An 18851-nucleotide genomic window follows, 5' to 3' on the forward strand; every position below is an offset into this window, starting at 1 on the left:
GTGTTCCCACATGAAGAACTGTGGCAACCTATGATAATAGAATCCCTATTCGCATCCACAGGGAAACAAAAACGTTCACATCTGAAGAAGGTAATTTGGTGTTCTGCCCCTCCATCCGTGGGCCCCTGCCTCTGTACTGGTGGGGTATCTTGGCATCAGTTGAGTGGTTTCTGTCCTTTGCTCTGTGCATTACTCTCTCATTGAAGTGTTTTGGCTGTCTAATTATAGCCTTTCAATCAAATTAGAGACTACAGCATCTGGTTAGTGCCTGTAACTGTTGCCATCTGCACCTACATACAGTGCTTTCATTTAAGGAGGAGTGCTTAAATTGCAAGCTCTAGCATGAACTAGAACAGTTTAGGTAGAATGGAAATGACTTAAAAGTCTTCTTACCATGCCCTGTGTGCATTGAGCAGCTGATATGGAGTCATTATCAGACCTGGCACCTTTGGTTCCACGTTCTTACATTCTGCTTAAGCATTTTTCTTACTCTTCTGAAAGGCTGTAAGGAAAACAAGTGAGAACTTGTTTAGCAGGCAGCTATAACATGTAAATTCAAGGAATCTTTCTTTCTTGCCGTACAGAACATTTCATGTTCTGGCTATCGCACCACTGTAATGAAAGCCAAGATTTAAAGAGCCACTTTCGTTTACCTTTCATTTATCTGCTTCTTGTTGGTCAGTATGGCAGCTGGCAGGATGATTTCTAGCCCAGATAGGCTAGTTTCTGTTTGATAATTGTTGTCAACCTTTAATCTGTCCAGCCACTAGTCAGCACTCTGAGAAGCTTCCAAAACTTACAGCAAACATCTTAGAAAATCATTGGAGACTCTGAAATGTCAATGTTTTATCATCAGTGCTTCATTCAGTAAAAAAAGTTAGACTGTTACATACTGCACTACCTTAATTTTTCAAGTGATCCTAAAGTGGTGCTTAAAGTGGCACATGTGGAGTGCAGGCAGCCATACAGTCCCAAAGTAACAAAGGCGTAAGTGATCATTGTAAGGTCCCTACATTGAAGAAGGAACTGAGACAGATGGAAAAAATTTCTACTACAGCTGCTGTTTGATCTTCCAAATGTTGATCTGGCTCTAATAAACCTAATTGTGAACCTGTATCACACACTGAACATTCACTCATAATGGACAACCATCCCCAGGCATATTTTTTGCTTTTTCTTTCTAGTACTTGCCACTCAATACATACTTTTGTAGTCTCAGTATTTATTTCAAAAGAGTTATTTTTCTGTCAACCAGAGCACCTGATATGTTGAAAACAGAAGCAGCATCCGCAACACACTGCTGTCCATGTTTTCTCACTAAAGCTCATAAGCATTATTCAAACAGGACCTGCTGGAACCTTCCAACTTTTCATGACTAGAACCACTGCAGTGGTTCTGTCTCTGACTAATCCTGTTTGCAGATATCCCAACAAAACAGTAGAAGCAGCAGGGTCATTAGACAGTTAATACAACAACAATCATCACAGACATTGATTTTAATAATGGATTTGACACAAGCCTCTACTTCAGACTATATTTGAAACCCAGGTGACTAAGATGTTAGAAATACGAGGAGGTTGAACACTTCAGGAGTTGAATGGTCACAGCTTTCTTCATGTCCTGCCTAAAACCCTGGTGATTTAATCCAGGTTTGCACTTGACAGGGTAGTTTAAACTCAGGTTTGGGTACATGAACAGAAACCGTGTGACAAATCTATCAAGCATAGCAGCTTTGTCATGCCTTCTAGAAAGCTGACAGTTTTGGCCTACACAAAGTGCCTGTTCTTCCCTTGCTGTCTTTGCCACTGGGAGAGGACTTGGATATAGTGCAAGCTGTCATAGTACCACAGTCTTACAAAACAGAAATTCATAGAACTGATACTGATTTTCTTGAGTTACTGTGCTGATGTTAGTTAGATTCCCAGTGAAGGGCTTCATAGCCTAAAGTAACATGGAAGTATCAGCCAATGTAAGACAGTCAGATCCAGTGGGTGCCAGAACAGTAAAGGAAATGTGATTGTTGTGGGTTGGTTGGTTGATTGTGTTTTTTTCTCTCCTTTCTACATGATCATAATCTACCAAAGAGAAATCAGGTAATTTGAGTAAGCCTGAGTTTTACCACTAGTGTTCACTCTTTTCTGTTTTCGTTAGCTGAACTCTTCTAAATCAGTTTTGTGCAGACAAATCTGGCTGACCTTTGTTTTAAACTCTCTTTTTTTCACAGGATTATTGCACCAATGGTGCAAGATGAAAAGAAAGATAGAGGTTCTGATCTCCTCCAAAATCTCTTAGGGTTTTTGTCTTCAAAGTGCAGCCTGAGGATTAGAAGTGGAGAGGACAGTGATCTGTCTGCAGACAAAACATTCATTTTGCACCTTTACCACACTGGGAATATTAATTTCATAGTGAGATCACAAAGGTAGTGTCTTGGCTGTTGTGCAACAAAATATGGCAAAATCTCTATGTAACAAATAGAATTCAGATGTTTACTGCCAAGATACTGAATATGCAGAGAGATCTGTTTTCATGTTGCTAGGAATTTTATAGAAAACTGTACAAAGGATATCTCAGCAGATCACAAAGCTGATTTTTTAAGGTAAAAGAGTGTAGAACAAAGGACCTGATTTTTAAATGCCAATAGCTACTTGAAAAGAATGCACTTCCATGCTATGGCAAAATTATTATTAATAATTAACAAAATCAGAATTTCCTAGCAAATTCCCTGTAACACAAAAACGTATGTATTTTATATGATAACAGCTGCTAAATTCCAAAACGAAGTTTCCATTTCAGTTTTTCTGGGATAATCGTTGGTTTTACATTGTATCTTACTGCCTCTTCCTTCCAAATCTAGATGCTAACAAAACCACTACAGCTCAGATAGCACATTGTTCCCAAATCTCTTGGTAGTACAAAAGAAAAAGTGCAAAAAGTACAGGAGGCAGTGTTACAGCTACTGTCTTGCAAACAAAACATTACAGCTAAGAGGGACGAAGAGCTCTGACTCTTTCTTTTGTGCAGTGTCCTCAAAGCCCTAGTGTAGTGCAACAAAGTTTGAACAAAATCTATTTTAAAAAAGGCAAAAAAAAATCAGCTGACATGAAAATGAAAGTCAGTTGCTGCTGCAGGTTAGAGCATGGGCCAGTCTTAGCAGATGCTAAAATGAACTGATGTTAACTTCAGTTTAGTCTGTGTGCCAGATTACCTTCAGGTATTGTAGCATTCCTTGCATTTCTAAGTAGATGTTAGTACATATTGCTGTTCATCAGAAATGAAAAGCAAAAAAAGCAATAGCACTAAGCTGAAGTAGATGTCTTTTATGTATATGCTTATCACTTCTCTTAATTGCTTCTTTATAATGTATGTTGTTTTGTTTGTCCAGTTTGATAATGTTTCCCTCTCTTCTAAGCCAAATTCATCAACTTGTATTTTTCAGCTGACATAGAAAAACTTAATTAACTGCAAAGTAAAAAGAGGTATTTAAGAAAGATGCAGCACTGTGAGGATTTTAAAGCAGGGTGGGCTTTTTTTGCTATGTTTATCCAACATAGTGGTGGCCTCAATACTGGAAACTCAGATTTGCGTTTTCAGATAAATGTATGTAGCTTGCCTGCAGCCTGCATGGCTAAGGCAGTCAGGTAAATTACAGTGGGGAAGAGTATTGACTTGAAACTTGGTTTTGTTAACTTAGACGACTTTCTGTCCATAGATGATAGCAGTATATGTTAATGGCAGTGCAGACGCCCCTGTGCCTTCAGCAACAAAATTCCATTTAATAGAATCCTAACTTGCCTAGGCATGAAAATGTGCAGTGAAGGCACAAAAACATCAGCTTTCATCTGCTGTGTAATAAAACAGTGAAATAATCATTATAATTGCACCATTCTGGTATTTGTGGGCCCAGACTAAAGTTATTTCAAAGTTTTAATAATATGTTTTCCCATCTCTCACAGTATTTCTAAATACAAAAAAGGTGTACTGCTAATATCAGGATTAAACTGAGAGTGGGGTTGTTTTTTTTTACCTCTTTCTATTTCAGCCATACAGGTCTTTCTAGCCTTGTTTGTACAGTATCTCGTAAGGGACACTGAGATCAGCACTTAAGAACACGCTCCCTTTCCCTGGGGCAGTAGAACATCTCTGCAGTGGTTGCATGGTCTCTGCAGAGAATACCAGCAGGTAAAACAAGGTTCTGCAGTTAGGAGGAAGTGTTTGTGACTTTACCCAGTAATGCTGCTCAGTACTCGTTGTACTGCTTGTAATTCTTACAGCAGTGTCATGTAGCAGTTTTAATTCTGTTATGAACTGTTGTTTTTTTTGATACTACTTTTAAATAAATGTATTGATGATAGATGTTACCAAGTGTTAAGTATAAACAAGGACAGACCTATTTATGATACATTTCAATGATTATTTCTGGAAGGTGATCACAGAACAGCTGAGGTGGGAAGTGATCTCTGGAGCTCATCATTTAGATGACTTCTGCTCAAGCACAGTCACCTAAAGCAGGTGAACCAGGACCATGTCAAGATGGCATCTGAACATAGAGATTCCAACGCTTGCCTTTCTGGGCAAACTGTTCCCCTGCTCTGTCACCCTCACAGTGCACAATTTAATAACAAATGTTTGCATTTTTAGTAAAGCTAACATTGTTCATGCATATGAATATTTATTTGATCAGAAGACGTCAATAATAAGACATAGCAAAGACAGGCAACATGAGATTTGTAGTTCTATTGAGAAGGGGATGGTATGTTTAATGACTAGAGAAATCATTCTCTGCTTTGATTTCTAACTTGCTGAGTATTAGGAAAACAAAGATAAATGGGAGAAAATATGGGCAAGGCAGAAGAATACTGACCTATAAATTTGATCGGAAAGCATAAATACGTTAGTAGCAAATGACAGTATCATGATTGTATTCTGCCAAAGGAGGTCCTTTTCTAAAGAAATTCAGACCAGAGGAAAAAAAAACTAAGAATTTTTCTAAATTGGGATGTAAACATTTGCAAGATCCATGCCTACAAATTTTTTGCTTTACAGAACTGTAGATATTCTCAACTGTAGTTACACTGGCACGGGATTTTGGGTAGTATGCTGATATATGGCAGACCAACAGCATCATCTAATTTCATTTCTGGAAAATTAACAAGTTACAGATTCAACCTGATGAATAAAACACAAAGAAAACAGTAAAAATACAGTATGCTTATTCAGAAAGTGAGTGTTAACTGTATTAACCACTCTTCAGACCTGTCTTATACATTGTTTAGTGAAGTAATGAAATCATAATCTCTTCAATAGATGTTTGAGAGAAAACTTACATCCCAGACAGCACCTTTAGTTGCCTAAACAATGCTGGAAATATGTTAGTGAAAGGAAACATGGTGTTTTGGAATGGGGGTGGAGGGTGGGGGAAGAAGAACCAAAGACTAAACCTTCACACATTCATTCTCTTTCTCCATTTCCATTTCTTCCCAGAATGTTATACAGCAAATGGGGCCGACTATCGTGGCACTCAGAACCAGACCTCCCAATATGCAGGGAAACCTTGTCTTTTTTGGAATGAAACCTTTGAGCATCCTTATAATACTTTGAAATATCCCAATGGGGAGGGAGGGCTTGGAGAGCATAACTACTGCAGGTAAGAAATATCTCTGCTACTAACGTTGCCTGATCACCCAGTATTACTTTAAACAGTTGACAAAAAATTAGGAAACTTCCTGTCATGCAGTGAAGAATGTCAGAACCATGGGTGTCTAATAGGTTTTGGTTTATCCTGTAATCAGTACCCTGACTCTTCAAGCACCATTAGTAGAATAACCTTATCAACCCAACTCTCACACAAAGTCCGTATCATATATCCAACCTATATTTGGCATCATGGAGGTTACTTAAATGAAAAGGTGGAGATAAAAAAAAATATCCAGGTCACAAGAAGCACTAGTGAATGTCTGTGGCAGACTGCAACATTATGGGTTTTTTCCTCACCCACAAGCCTAGTTCTGTTCTCTGTTCCATTTCTGAGTTTTTTGCTAAGTTCTCAGCATAAGCTTTTCAGTGACTTAAGAATTGTTACTTGAATTCAGAAGCTCAACTGTCAGTGGTTACAACACTAGCTTAAACCATGGCAGATCCCCTTTCATTTCCTTGCCTTCTAAAGAGGGATAGAAGTTCTGTGGGTAGAACTTGGAGTGAAACTTAAATAACATCTCCAGAATTTATGAGCCAAATAAGAACCAAAGTTCAGGGACTTTTAGACTCTGCAGACTCTTTTCAGCCTGCAACATTTAACTCCCTGATGTTGTGCATCAGGAAGTTACACGCAGTTTTATCTTTGCAGGACTGACCAGCTAAGTTTTTATACCCGTCTATACTTGCTATGGAAATAGGTAGGCAATAACCTGATAGATACATTTCTTAAACAGTGATAATCATCAGGTCATCTAGTATGCTTATAAAACTGAGTGGTGTCTCTCACTGTGTAATGGGGACAGAGATGTTCAACACATGCAATTAAGAACTGAGTTACCTGGACCATAGCAATGTTTCCTCTGTGAGAAGGTTCAAACCACACCTCAGTTCTTCTGGAAGATACTTCTACTTGGCAGGCTATAGGCTTTCTAGGATAGAGCCTGTACAGTTGCCACCTTCAAACTTTACCATATTTAATCACAGACAGACAAGAAAATATGAGAGAGACAGAACCAGATAGTTAATGGAGAATAAGAAAGCAGAGAGAAGAGGTCTTGTGACATGCAGCACCCAGATGAGCATACTGATGAAAGGAGTCAGTTGTGTTTCCAGAGTATTTGGTGTCTCAGCAGGGTATTTCTGACTGGGGAACACTGGTGGAGGGTAGGGAAGAAAAAGACTTGGGATCTTTTCCAGTGGCTACATCAGTGCTTCAAAGTAGCAAAAACTATGCCACCTACTAAATAAACACTATAGAAGTTGGCCATTCTCTTGAGAAAATGGATTGGAAACCAGATAAATCCATCAAGCAGTCTCGTAGCTGATTGGCATGTGAGCACTGAAAACACTGTTCCTGTCAAAAACATTTTACACCAACTTCACAGCTTCACTCAGCCCAACACCACAAAGTGCATAATAATTTTCATGGCATGCAGGGAGATGTGTCTCTCAGTACACAAACTAATATGAAGCTATATAAAGGCAAGTGGCCACTGAATTAACTCTGATACAAACAGCACAATCAAGAAGGTAATTTTGATTGTTGCTGTGTGGCAATATCCTAGATGTTTATCCAGGTATTCAAGTTATCCTTACTAGAGTTTCACTTTACTCAGCAAATGAGGAACAAGAAGACTATAATCTGATGTGTAAGACTGAGAAATTATTTGATTACCAGATACAGCTTTTTAACCTCAATCTACTGGGTGTTAGGTTATCCCCTTTGAGATGAAGTTTGACCGGAAGGTAAGCCATTGCCCAGGAGTATTCTCACAGGTGTATGAAATGATGATCCTAATGAATAAATGCTTTTTAACTTCACATTCTGTTGGAAAAAGAAAAAAAAAAAGCTTGCAAAGTCACTGTTATAAGAGTGTCAGAGCATATCTTTAGCATGCAAATCTTGTCAGGAAATATTCATTCATGAATGTCAGGAAATCTTCACTTCATGAGTGAAGATACTGCTGTTTTAGCTGTTTCTCGCCACTCATTTGCTTTGTGACAATGGACAAAGTGATCTTGCCTACTCACAAGGCTTTTTTAGGGCATACTATGATCCTTTGAGGCTCAGTTTTAAGGACAACATTTGAATAATTTAATTTTACACTTAAAGCACTAATCAGAAGCATGTTATCTCTGCATGGGTGGTCCTTACTTGGAATACTTTGTTTACAGAAAGACACCCTGTTAAGATAGAAATTCCTCATAATGTGCCACTAAACTTAATTTTAGCCATAACAGAATTATGCATACTGAAGTTTTTGGAGATTTTGAAAGACACTCTTCTGATTGTGTGCACTTTTGAGGTTCAAGGCAAAGATTTCTAAAGACGTTCATCGCATTTCTCTGCAATTTCCTTGCATTTTAAGGCATTTATATGTGAAGTGCCATTACCATGGTTCAGTTACAGACATCTGATTTCTGTCATGCAAGTGTAAATGCAAAATTTCCTCTAAGTGTAAACCCAAAGAAAATTGTGTTATTTCTGAGTACAAGCTTTCCTTGATACTAGTTTTCTACTTTTTTTAGCCACTGGAAGCTCTGCCATTACACCTAAATTCCTATCACACTAGTCTTCCTCATCCACTGGTCTGTTGAAAGCCTAACAGCAGCATTTTAATCAGCTAAATTGAACTTAACTTACCAGTTGTCGTCAGCATTCTGTTATTTGACAAGAAATTGTTCCAAGCAGTTCAAAAATTGGATCTCCCACAAAGACTTGTTAATGTGCCCAAATGACAAGATGCAGCTGAACTGACACTTCAGTGTAGGGGGATCTCTTCATAGAATTCATGCCGAAGTACATGATAAAAAGATTGTAGTTGGCCCTAGTTAACAAGAAGAGGTCTTATTTCAACATGACTGTCCAAAATAACAAGTTAATTTCTTAAATGGATCTTTTCAATACAAATAGTTTTTCAAATTGTACATACAAAGGAACTTTAAATAACCTAATGACTAATTAGGTATGCACTTGTAAATGATGCTACACAAAATAATCAGATATGCAAAGAGGATATGCATGGATGCATAAGGAATTATCCATCAATATATAAGATCACTGGAACGAATTTACTCAGCTTTACTGAAAAGACCTGAGGCTTTCCCAGGAGACTTGATTGGATAAATATTTTTGTAATCATACATACAGAAAGGTAGAGTCTGGACTGTTTTGTACCAAGGCAGAAATCAGGTTTAGGAGTCTAATGAACTTGTACACGTGATCTTCTTCAGTAAAGGCCAGAAATAGCTCTGCACCCTTTATACTTAAAGAAAAAATAAGTTAAGTTTTAGATGCCACTAGCATGTTATGCTTGTTGTGTACTATAATAAACAGTGATCTGAACTTCCTGACCAGTTTTGCATTTTTCTTGGTAAGTCAGTTCAATGAGTTAAATATTAATTGTTAGAGGAAGAATAGTGATGACACCAAAGCTTAATAAAATTGATTTTTATGTGGAGTTTTTGAAAATACTTGATGACTTTTCACTCACACACTGTTCTTCTCTTTCAGGAACCCTGATGGCGATGTGAGTCCATGGTGCTACATTGCAGAACATGAGGATGGAATATATTGGAAATACTGTGAAATTCCATCCTGCCGAAGTAAGAGCACCATGAAATTTTTTTTAGGCCTGCATCTCTGTTTAACGGATATTGGCAGTTACACCCCAGTGGGTACTGATTTTCAAATAGAAACTAGGATAAGGCCAGTCAGCTTATTTTCATTTGCAGACTAAGCAATATTTTAAATGGGTCTCTGGACAAACTTACTGAAGTGTTCCTCCATTGCTGTCCTTTTGATCTCATATCAGAATTACTGGATGATATTATTTTCAAATAATACCAGACAGAAAATTACTCAAAACTTAAGAAGTACTGCTAGTATTTTTAATCCATAAAATATGTCATTCGTTTATGTCATCCATAAAATATGTCATATAATCCATAAAATATGTCATTGTCTTCTAGGTAGAATCTAGAGGACAAAAATGAATAGGAAATTATAAATTAATTTTTTTTCAAGTTACATGTGTCCATTATTTGCAGTTAGCTTGTAAAATGGTGGCATTAGTTTAATGTGTATAACACATCATACACAGAATTGCTTGGAAGAAATAAATACAGTGTGAGAGGACATAATGAAAAGATCGCTATTTGTCTGGTATATGGGAGCTCTGGTCTAGAATTCTGTTGCTTGCTAGTGCATATACTTAGCATTGATGTGAAACCACAAACTGGACTTGGGTATTTTAACAGGTCATTCACAAGCTATTCACGTGAAGCTTCCTTCTGGTATTTAATATTTTTAATGTGTTACATTATTTACTTGTCCAAAATACGGAGGTTTTGTCATGATGCTTCAAGAGCTGGTGAACTTCTCTCATGGAGACAGGCTGAGAGAGCTGGGCTTGTTCAGCCTGGAGAAGAAATGGGTCTGGGAGACCTTAGAGCAGGTTCCAGTGCCTAAACGGGCTACAGGAAACCTAGAGAAGGGCTTTGGAGAATGGCCTGTAAGGACAGCACAAGGGGGAATGTCTTTAACCTGCCAGAGGGGAGATTGAGATGAGCTCTTAGAAGTTCTTTTCTGTGAGGGTGCTGAGGCGCTGGCACAGGGTGCCCAGAGAAGCTGTGGCTGCCCCATCCCTGGCAGTGTTCAAGGCCAGGTTGGACACAGGGGCTTGGAGCAGCTGCTCCAGTGGAAGGGGTCCCTGCCTGTGACAGGGGTTGGAGCTGGATGAGCTTTAGGGTCTCTCCAACTTAAGCCATTTTGTGATTCTATGATTTGTGACAATATCTTCCAAAATACCCTGAATGCTCCAGGATAAACTCTTACGAATCACATTCTTTAAAATATGCCTAAATATTAAAAATATATTCCAGATTTGCATGTTAACAAGCAACCATAACTACACATTTTATTAAGTCTAATAGCTTATGCCTTTAGTTGCTTTCCTAACTTCTGTGCGAGTACTCTCTAATGGATAACATGTGTATGCTGTTAAGCATCAGCAGTTGTCCTTATGTAGGGATACTTTCAATTGGAAGAAGTATATTTCTTATTTGAAGTAAACAAAACCAAACAAAGAAAAATGGATCTAAAAAGATTTTCTTTACTTTGTCCACAGTTGGTTTTTTTTATGAATGTGATTCACTTCTCCAAGTGAGGCAAACAAATACATATGTATGACCTTAAGTCAGGTGACTTACCTAGACTTAAATACAGATTAAGGAGTCTAATTTAAATAACACAAAATCATTTAACACTCCAGTTTTCATTGTTCAGAGGACATCTTACTCTTATTTTTCTGATATACCAGGTCCTATTTAGGAAACATGACCCTCCTAATTAAGAAATTTATCTTGGTCTAAAATGGAAGAATTTGCATTTTCTTTAAAGACCACAGATGTTAACAAATTCTCTGGATATGGCAACAGTAAAAAAGCTGAAAGGCAAATTCTCTCCCCTCCATTTGTTCTACACAAAGGATCCTTTTAAAAGCAGCCTCACTCATTTTCTCTGTGGTGTGGAGCAGAGGATTTAAAGTTGGACAGTTACTTGCACAGATAATCCAGACTTACATTTAAAAAATGTCCCTTTGGCCAGTAGCAGCTGCTTCAAGCATTGCACTGAAACTGGATACTAGAAAAAGGAATTGCAGCAATTTAGAACAAACTGTACATTGCAAGCCCATCCAAGTCTTAATACAAACCTTATGGTTTATGAAGCTGTGTAAGTAAAAAAAATATAATACCTCCCCCCCAAAAAAAACAAAACACAAACCTTTTATTCCCTATCAGATTTTCTGTTTTCAGTAAGCATGATGCTAAATCATAGGACCATCAAAAACAACTTGTGAAGTGCATAATACAAAACTGAGTTCTGTGAGCAGAAAGCAATTGTGTAAAGAAATGCTATATTTTAGAGGTAAAAATTGTCTTACATAAGCTTATTTTCCAAAATTATATTTACTACTAGAAAAGTATCTGGAGCATAATTTACTTATAAACTATAACCACATACACCACTACAATGCCAACAACATGAAACATCTTGATTGCCTAGAGAGATTTGCATGCAATGATTCACTGTTACAACAATTAAGGATCTACAGTTAAGACTTTTTCGTTATGATGATGATTTCACATGATTGTATCATGTGTCTCATTCAGTAATATTATACATAACACTTAATTCAGAAATGTGTTCTGGCATTCTGCATGTGTAAACATGCTATACAGAATTTAGCAATGTTAGATGAGGATGGATGGGCATAATTACAGAAGACAGTGGTAGTTACCTCAGTAGGAGCTTAGTCTTCCCTTTTCTTCCTCTCCTCTTAATGGCCTGTCTGCTAAGCAGCCTGGAATGGACATAAACAAAAGGCAAAAAGGCAGCACTGAGTCCTGAGAGAACATGTGCACCTCACATGGAGAATTCAGAACCAAATGCTTTAGATGGTTTGTTTGCAATGTTGCTGCTATTCCTGCCTCTTTTTTTTATCTCTTTCTTTGTTAATGAGGTTAGGTTGAAATTCAAGGGAAGTAACTTACGCTCCGAAAATGTAAAAGGCATGCAGTCTTACTTAATTGTATCTCCATGTTTGCGGCCTACATGAGTCTCATACTATAAACAGATTTCCTGTGTGCATATATGTCATCTAGTAAAGTTGACTGAAATATTGATGAAGTATTAAATAGCAGAGCCAGGTAAGTTATACAGAGCTGTATCGACCACTCCAAGATTGACTTGTCTAGATTTTAACACAGGAATGAAGGGAGTAGCTTGCACAATTTGAGACAGTATAATTGGTGCAGACCAGACCTACCATTGCAAAAAGCTATGAGGTTTTTGAAAGACACATGGATGACCATAGCTGGAATATGGTTTGGAGCTCAAAAGGTTGAATTCCATGATTTAATACATGTGCCTTAATGTGTAATATATAGAAGCTCTGGTGTTTGCCAAGACCTCATTATGTCATATGCTGCTTAAAAGAAAAATAGCATGATTGCATAAAAGAGGTGACATTTTAAACACAAGGGAACAAATGGGTGAAGACAGTGTAATGGTGAAACATCACTGACCAGCATGAACAGTAATTGCAGAATATTGACTATTTCAGTTTTGCAAAGTTTCCTTAGTAGCTAGAACAAATTAAGGCAAAAGATTATGTTGAAAATTTGTAAAGCTCAGAGTAACTAAACAGTCATTACCTATCTAGAAACACTTTTGATTCTTCATTGCTTTACATATATGTACATATATATATACACACACAAATATACATAGGGTTGTAGGATACACCAGATTGTAAGGGACCTCAGGCCATCATCTACTCCAGCCTCCTTGTGCAAAGTAGGGCCAGCTCTGAGATCAGACCAAGTTACTCAGTTTGTCAGATTAGACCAAATTTATCGTGTCAGGCCATGAGAACCTCCAGGGATGCTGAATAGACTCCCTCTCTGGGCCCTTGTTCCCATGCTTGACTGCCAGCATGGTGAAATGGTTTTCCTTGTATCCAGTCTGAACATCTCATGTTTCAACTGAAGCTCATTACTTCTTGTCCAAAACCATCGCTGTGAAGACCCTGGCTCCACTGTTGTGACAGCCTCCATGCAGGCATTGCAAAGCTGCTAGGGAGTGCCTGAAGCCTCCTCTTCTGCAGGCCAAACAAGCCCCAGTACCTCAGCCTCGTGCTCCGGCCCTCTGAGCATCTTGGCTCTCTGCTGAATTCACTTCAGACAATTACATGTTTTTCTTGCACTGTTGGGCCTGAAACTGGACAAAGTAATCTTGATGTGGCCCTAACAAGTGCCGAGTAGAGGAACAGTTCACTTCCCTTTATCTCTAGCTGTGCTCATTTTAATACCAGCCTGTTGGCCTTTGCTGCCGGTCAGCACCTCTAGGGCCTTTTCTGCAGAGCTGTTCCATGTATATAAATGTACACCATCTTTGTTTAGATTTATGTTGAGCAGCTTCCTATGCATACATCCTGATCCAATTCAGAATATTATGAAAGAGCATATTATTCTAATATACTAAAAATATTGTTGAAAAGCAGTAATTTGTCACCACTGTGGATCTGATACAAAAACTGTTTGCCAATTAGATTTTATCAAACTCGGATTACAAATTATCTCCCCTCTGCTATTACACTTATACTGTGTACTTTGATTACCCTTCAGTAGCAATTAAGTGGTGTCTCAGGTTTACGACCAGCCACCAGTAGCCATAGGAAGAGATGGTATATCAAAATCATATATGCATGTACAGGAGTAAACTTTTGTGTGTGTTGCCCCAGTTCCGAGAAGTGTCTATTTATATATTTGATGTGGGACTATGAAGTTCTTTTAGGTGAGCATAGATCCTTCTGCTCATGTCATTTGTTGATTTAATGTCAAAGTTATATGAAGAGCTGGGCACTGCCATGGAAATCCCTATTCACTGTTGGGTTAGATTGATGCTTCTCCTGTTTATTCCAAATCACAGGACACTAATTTTGTTTGCTAGAGAAGAGAAAGTTAAAATACTGTTGGGACAACAGGGAGACTAATTAAGCTGTACTTGATTTAGTTACACAATATAAGCAGCTTTTAAGTTGCTCAGTCTGGTTGCTTAGCATGGAACATACTGAAGTACTAATCCTCTGGAGAAAAGGTTGAAGGGTCTCACCAATAAAGTTACATTAAAAAAGTAGCATTTTTAGGAAATCCCAAGTCTCCAAGGAAAATGAAGCTTTCTCAGGGTAGTGAAATCATGCACTCTACAGAAAAGCTGAGCTCTCAGAGTTATCTGCCCAGCTGCACTCAGCTGGGGTGGGGCTGCAAATGGGGATTTCCAAAGGTATGTTCCATCAGGCTGTAACTTGAAGTCGCAGTACTCGTATGCATGTTGCTGCAGGGCATATCAAAGCCATAATTCTGTGCAAGCATTTATAATTGAAATTGTGTTATTCTCAGAAAATTATTTTATGAACAAAATTTCAAGCAGCAACATCTAATTCTAAAAAAAATATATATTATAAATTCAGTTTACATTATGAAAATATACAATATGAATTTTCTTCCCAAATTCATTAATTCTTCTTTATGATACTATCCTCATGCTCCTTAAGAGTATAATCATATACACACCAATATATTTGGTGGTCAGTAAGAGATATGCTAACCCTCTTCCTCAAAATAAGGAAGCGGCCATAGGCAACATAGCCTAAGTATGGGAGTGGGAACTCAGACAGACCTGTTAAGTGTTCCAGATGTCAGAATGATTCCGATTTTAACAGTAAACTGACATCTGTTTACGAGCTTAGCGTATCATATTCCAAAAGAATAAGGACAAGCCCATCTTTGTTAAGATCAGACACATAGAAATTCTGAACTCAAAACATTATTTCAACAGCTGCTGCACATGGACATGAATCAGAAATCCCAGAAATGGGCTTTCCAGAATCCAGTGAAGAGATACTTTCAGAACTACTGTAAAGACTTCTAAGTACAAAAAGCATCATTGCATTCCTATGGTATTTATATGATAGTATAATAATACAGAAGCAGTTTACTAACACATGGGTTATCTGATAGAGAAAAGGGCCACCCGTACAAGAGATGACTAGCTCAAAAAGAGCTCCAAAGCAACTGAACCACATGGTAACAGGCATCAGAGGCTGCATCTCCCCTACCCTTCACCCCCCAAAAAACAAACAAAAACAAAACCCCCAAACCAACCCAAAACCCTGTTGGTAAGTCAAAAACCTGAATCAGTGCTGTGGGACAGTAGTGAGAGTTCAGAGTTTACTGGGTACTGGAACAACAAATGAGTCAAACTCTTACACAGTCTCTTACCGCATCACATGTTATACAGAGTAGTGGAAGTGAACAAAAAATAATCCTTGTCAGTCTGGCACAGAAATAAAAACTATCTGACAGTGAGCTGGTGACAGATTAATTTCAAGTATGTAATCAGATACGACAAGTAGGCAAGGGATAATTTTATGCCATTAGCACAGCACTATACTGTACCCCATATCCTCTCTCTAGTAGTCATGTCTAAATTCCAGTACTTCGATGAAAAGTGCAAGAACAAAACAAAACCAGAGGACATATTATGCACTGAAAGGGAAAAACTTTCCGATCTGCCATACTGACCAGTGAGCCTTGAAATGTTGATTCATACAGTATAACTAGATGTTTCTTAAAAAAGTAATATTGCTCATTTTCAATCTCTTTTTACACACCAAAAAAATATATTTTAAATTCATACCAGAATTTGAGTTTTAAATATTAAGAAATTCTCCTATGTAAGTCTATAGTCCCTTCCATAAAACTTGATAAATTCCATCCTAAAAGAGCTTAGGTTTCCTTTCTCAAATATCCTGTGTAGAAAACTTCCAGAATGTCACTGTTTTGAAGATCAGACTGACATCACAGTGTTGATTTTACATTGTTAGGACATGAGTGGTAGTACTTTAAAACGTCCAAACCTCTGAACCCACATAATGCCAGGATTTTTTTTTGTAATTGTCTCTATCAGGAGAATTAAACAGGTATTTACCTTGTCTGTATTACTGTGGCTTACATAAACCAACTACAGGGTATTGCAGGTGTATTGCTAAGATGATATAATGCTATCTCACTACCTTTCCTTTATCCCTGGACACAGTTGGAAAATGTAACAAGGATCTAGGATAGAGTAACATTTCCCATACTGCACAATGAAGACAAGGACTTACAGAGAGCTGCCTAGCAGCCAGGTAGTGCAAAAAGTGGTCTGTGTCTTGGGTGTTACCAGGCACACCTTTAAAATTCCTGTTGTCTGTTATCCTTGCCAGTGCCGGGGAATCTAGGGTGTTACAAGGACCATGGAGAGCCACCACCTTTGACTGGCACCAGTGAGACCTCCAATAAACTTACTATCCAAACATGCATCAGTTCCTGTCGAAGTCAACAATTCAAGGTGATTTCTTTGAAATGCATTTACAAGATACTTTCAAAGACAGAAGATAGCAATATGCCAAGAGCTCTTCATCATAGTTCCCTGCCCCCTCCCCACTTTTTTTCTTTAACCTGTAGGAGGTCTAAGGTCTCCCTCTGTTCCAGGGACCTAGCCCTCTCTGCATCCAGAGCAGTTTGGGCAAATGACCAGTGAATAATGCCAGGATACTAGGGAAAAATATGCTTGCTTCCTGCAGTTATGAGTGATAGGGTGCCCTAATTGCCCTCCATTTGATCTTTCTCAAGTAGCATCCTGACAGCTCAAACAAAACCAGTTTGTGGTGGGACCTTTGACTAATCATACTTCTCCAAACCACACATACTCTGCCGCCAGTTTTCTTGCTCATACAACCTCCTGCTGTCACTCCTTTAAATATTACCTTTTCCTTCCTTATGTTTCTTTGTTGTCAAAGTTTGCAGGCATGGAGTCAGGTTATGCTTGTTTCTGTGGAAATAATCCTGACTACTGGAGATATGGGGAGGCAGCCAGTACGGAATGCAACAGTGTTTGCTTTGGAGACCATACTCAGCCTTGCGGTGGGGATGGCAGAGTCATTCTTTTTGACAGTAAGTATTGAAACAGGCACAGTTTTTCCCAAAGGAGAGGCCTCAAATGTTCAACAAATTAGGGAAAAGGGTTTAAATGCAGTGAGAACAGTTGCACACAAAACAGCAAAACACCTAAATTCAGTATAAAATAAAGCTGCTTTCCATTTTGGCATAAAATTCACATCCATTAATAATGTAAAATAATTCTTCCAAGAAATTATGCCTGCTCAGGCAACTGACTCATGCTGTAGAGGTTGTCTCTTACTTTCCCACAAATGGTACTAACTCAGCTATCACAAACAGTATGTCACAGAAAGACTTCTTCAGAACTGATCTTACCAGAGGGTAGATACATGATCAAGTGGGGCACTTCAAATAAAATCTCAATCTATACTAACTTGGGCTTTTTTATTAAACCAAACAAAACTTGCTATAAACCAGTTAACACAAGTCCTTCTCCTCTTCTTTTCACAGCCCTTATTGGTGCCTGTGGAGGGAATTACACTTCTGCTACAGCTGTGATCTATTCCCCAGATTTTCCTGACACATACGGCACAGGCAAAGTCTGTTACTGGACCATACAGGTTCCAGGAGCATCTCAAATCCACTTCAGCTTTGCCCTTTTTGAAATCAAAGATGCTACAGATATGGTGGAACTGCTGGATGGCTATACCTATCATGTTCTAGCTCGTTTTAATGGCAAGAACAGGCCTCCCCAGACATTTAACATCTCTTTGGATTTTGTCATTTTGTACTTTTTCTCAGATGAAATTAATCAAGCCCAGGGATTTGCTATCAGATACAGAGGTAAGAGACCAACTTTGCTGTTTCTACTTTTCAGTGAGCTGTTAAAGCATTTAAATCACATAAATGATTTCTGAATTGGCAAAAAAAGAGCAAATATGTTAACTCCCACATCTATGGGTGTTTCTTCTATCTTGTTGCCACTGCTCAGTGGGTAAAAGCTTCACTAACATTTCACTGTTTGGAACATGCCAGTCAGATATGTCATAAAACAGCAAAATATAATTTTTTAAAATTAAATCTTAGACATACCTGTCAAAACAATTAGAAAATTACAAAGCTGAAACAAAACAAGACAGTAGTCTGCCTGCATCTTTGTTAATCTTGGCTCTTCACAACAGCCTGTTACACTCAGAAGAAAACATTTTAGTCCTTCAGTTGTACACCTACTGTTATGATGAACAGCAGCTTCCAGAAAAATTTGGAGAACCCTAACTTGTTGAAGTGCAGGGTTTTTCTGGCATCAGGCATAATTCTGTTATTATAAACCAGAGAGCTGCTTACAAGCACAAAATAAAGTCCAGCTATACCTCTTAAATCATAATAATCATACTCTTGTGTTTTCAGCTGTGAAGGACAATGCGCATCAAAACAAGATTCTAGTGAATCAGACCTTTTCAGAGAAGATAAATGAACAGGCAAATCTCAGCATCAGCGCAGCCCGGTCATCAAAGATACTTTATGTCATCACAACCAGCCCAAGTCATCCCAGTAGCTCCATGCCTGGTAATATTACAAGAAAATGTAGAAACAGGAAAAACATGTTCCCAAGGCATAATCTAGAGTCACTATTTTCTTTGCCTCCTGCA

The 18851-nt window shown here is 38.2% G+C and overlaps 2 protein-coding genes across 4 annotated transcripts in view; one reads left to right on the top strand and one right to left on the bottom strand.

Annotated features, from left to right (window-relative positions):
• The window catches only part of KREMEN1 (kringle containing transmembrane protein 1), a 41199-nt gene that overhangs the window by 4613 nt on the left and 17735 nt on the right, over nt 1–18851 (top strand). For all 3 annotated transcript variants that reach the window (XM_034068297.1, XM_005147718.3, XM_031047767.2), the window contains exons 2-7: nt 5482–5644; nt 9209–9300; nt 16527–16651; nt 17103–17256; nt 17713–18045; nt 18610–18768. In XM_034068297.1, coding sequence (XP_033924188.1) covers nt 5482–5644; nt 9209–9300; nt 16527–16651; nt 17103–17256; nt 17713–18045; nt 18610–18768 — 1026 coding nt within the window. The remainder of the gene's footprint in view (nt 1–5481; nt 5645–9208; nt 9301–16526; nt 16652–17102; nt 17257–17712; nt 18046–18609; nt 18769–18851) is intronic.
• The window catches only part of ZNRF3 (zinc and ring finger 3), a 95572-nt gene continuing 87997 nt past the window's right edge, over nt 11277–18851 (bottom strand). The window contains exons 9-10 of the mRNA XM_034068296.1: nt 11997–12059; nt 11277–11338 (exon numbers count right to left, since the gene is read on the bottom strand). Of these exons, the coding sequence (XP_033924187.1) occupies nt 11998–12059 (62 nt within the window). The 3' untranslated portion in view covers nt 11277–11338; nt 11997. The remainder of the gene's footprint in view (nt 11339–11996; nt 12060–18851) is intronic.

This window comes from Melopsittacus undulatus, chromosome 12, assembly GCF_012275295.1.
Source record: "Melopsittacus undulatus isolate bMelUnd1 chromosome 12, bMelUnd1.mat.Z, whole genome shotgun sequence".
Classification (NCBI taxonomy): domain Eukaryota; kingdom Metazoa; phylum Chordata; class Aves; order Psittaciformes; family Psittaculidae; genus Melopsittacus; species Melopsittacus undulatus.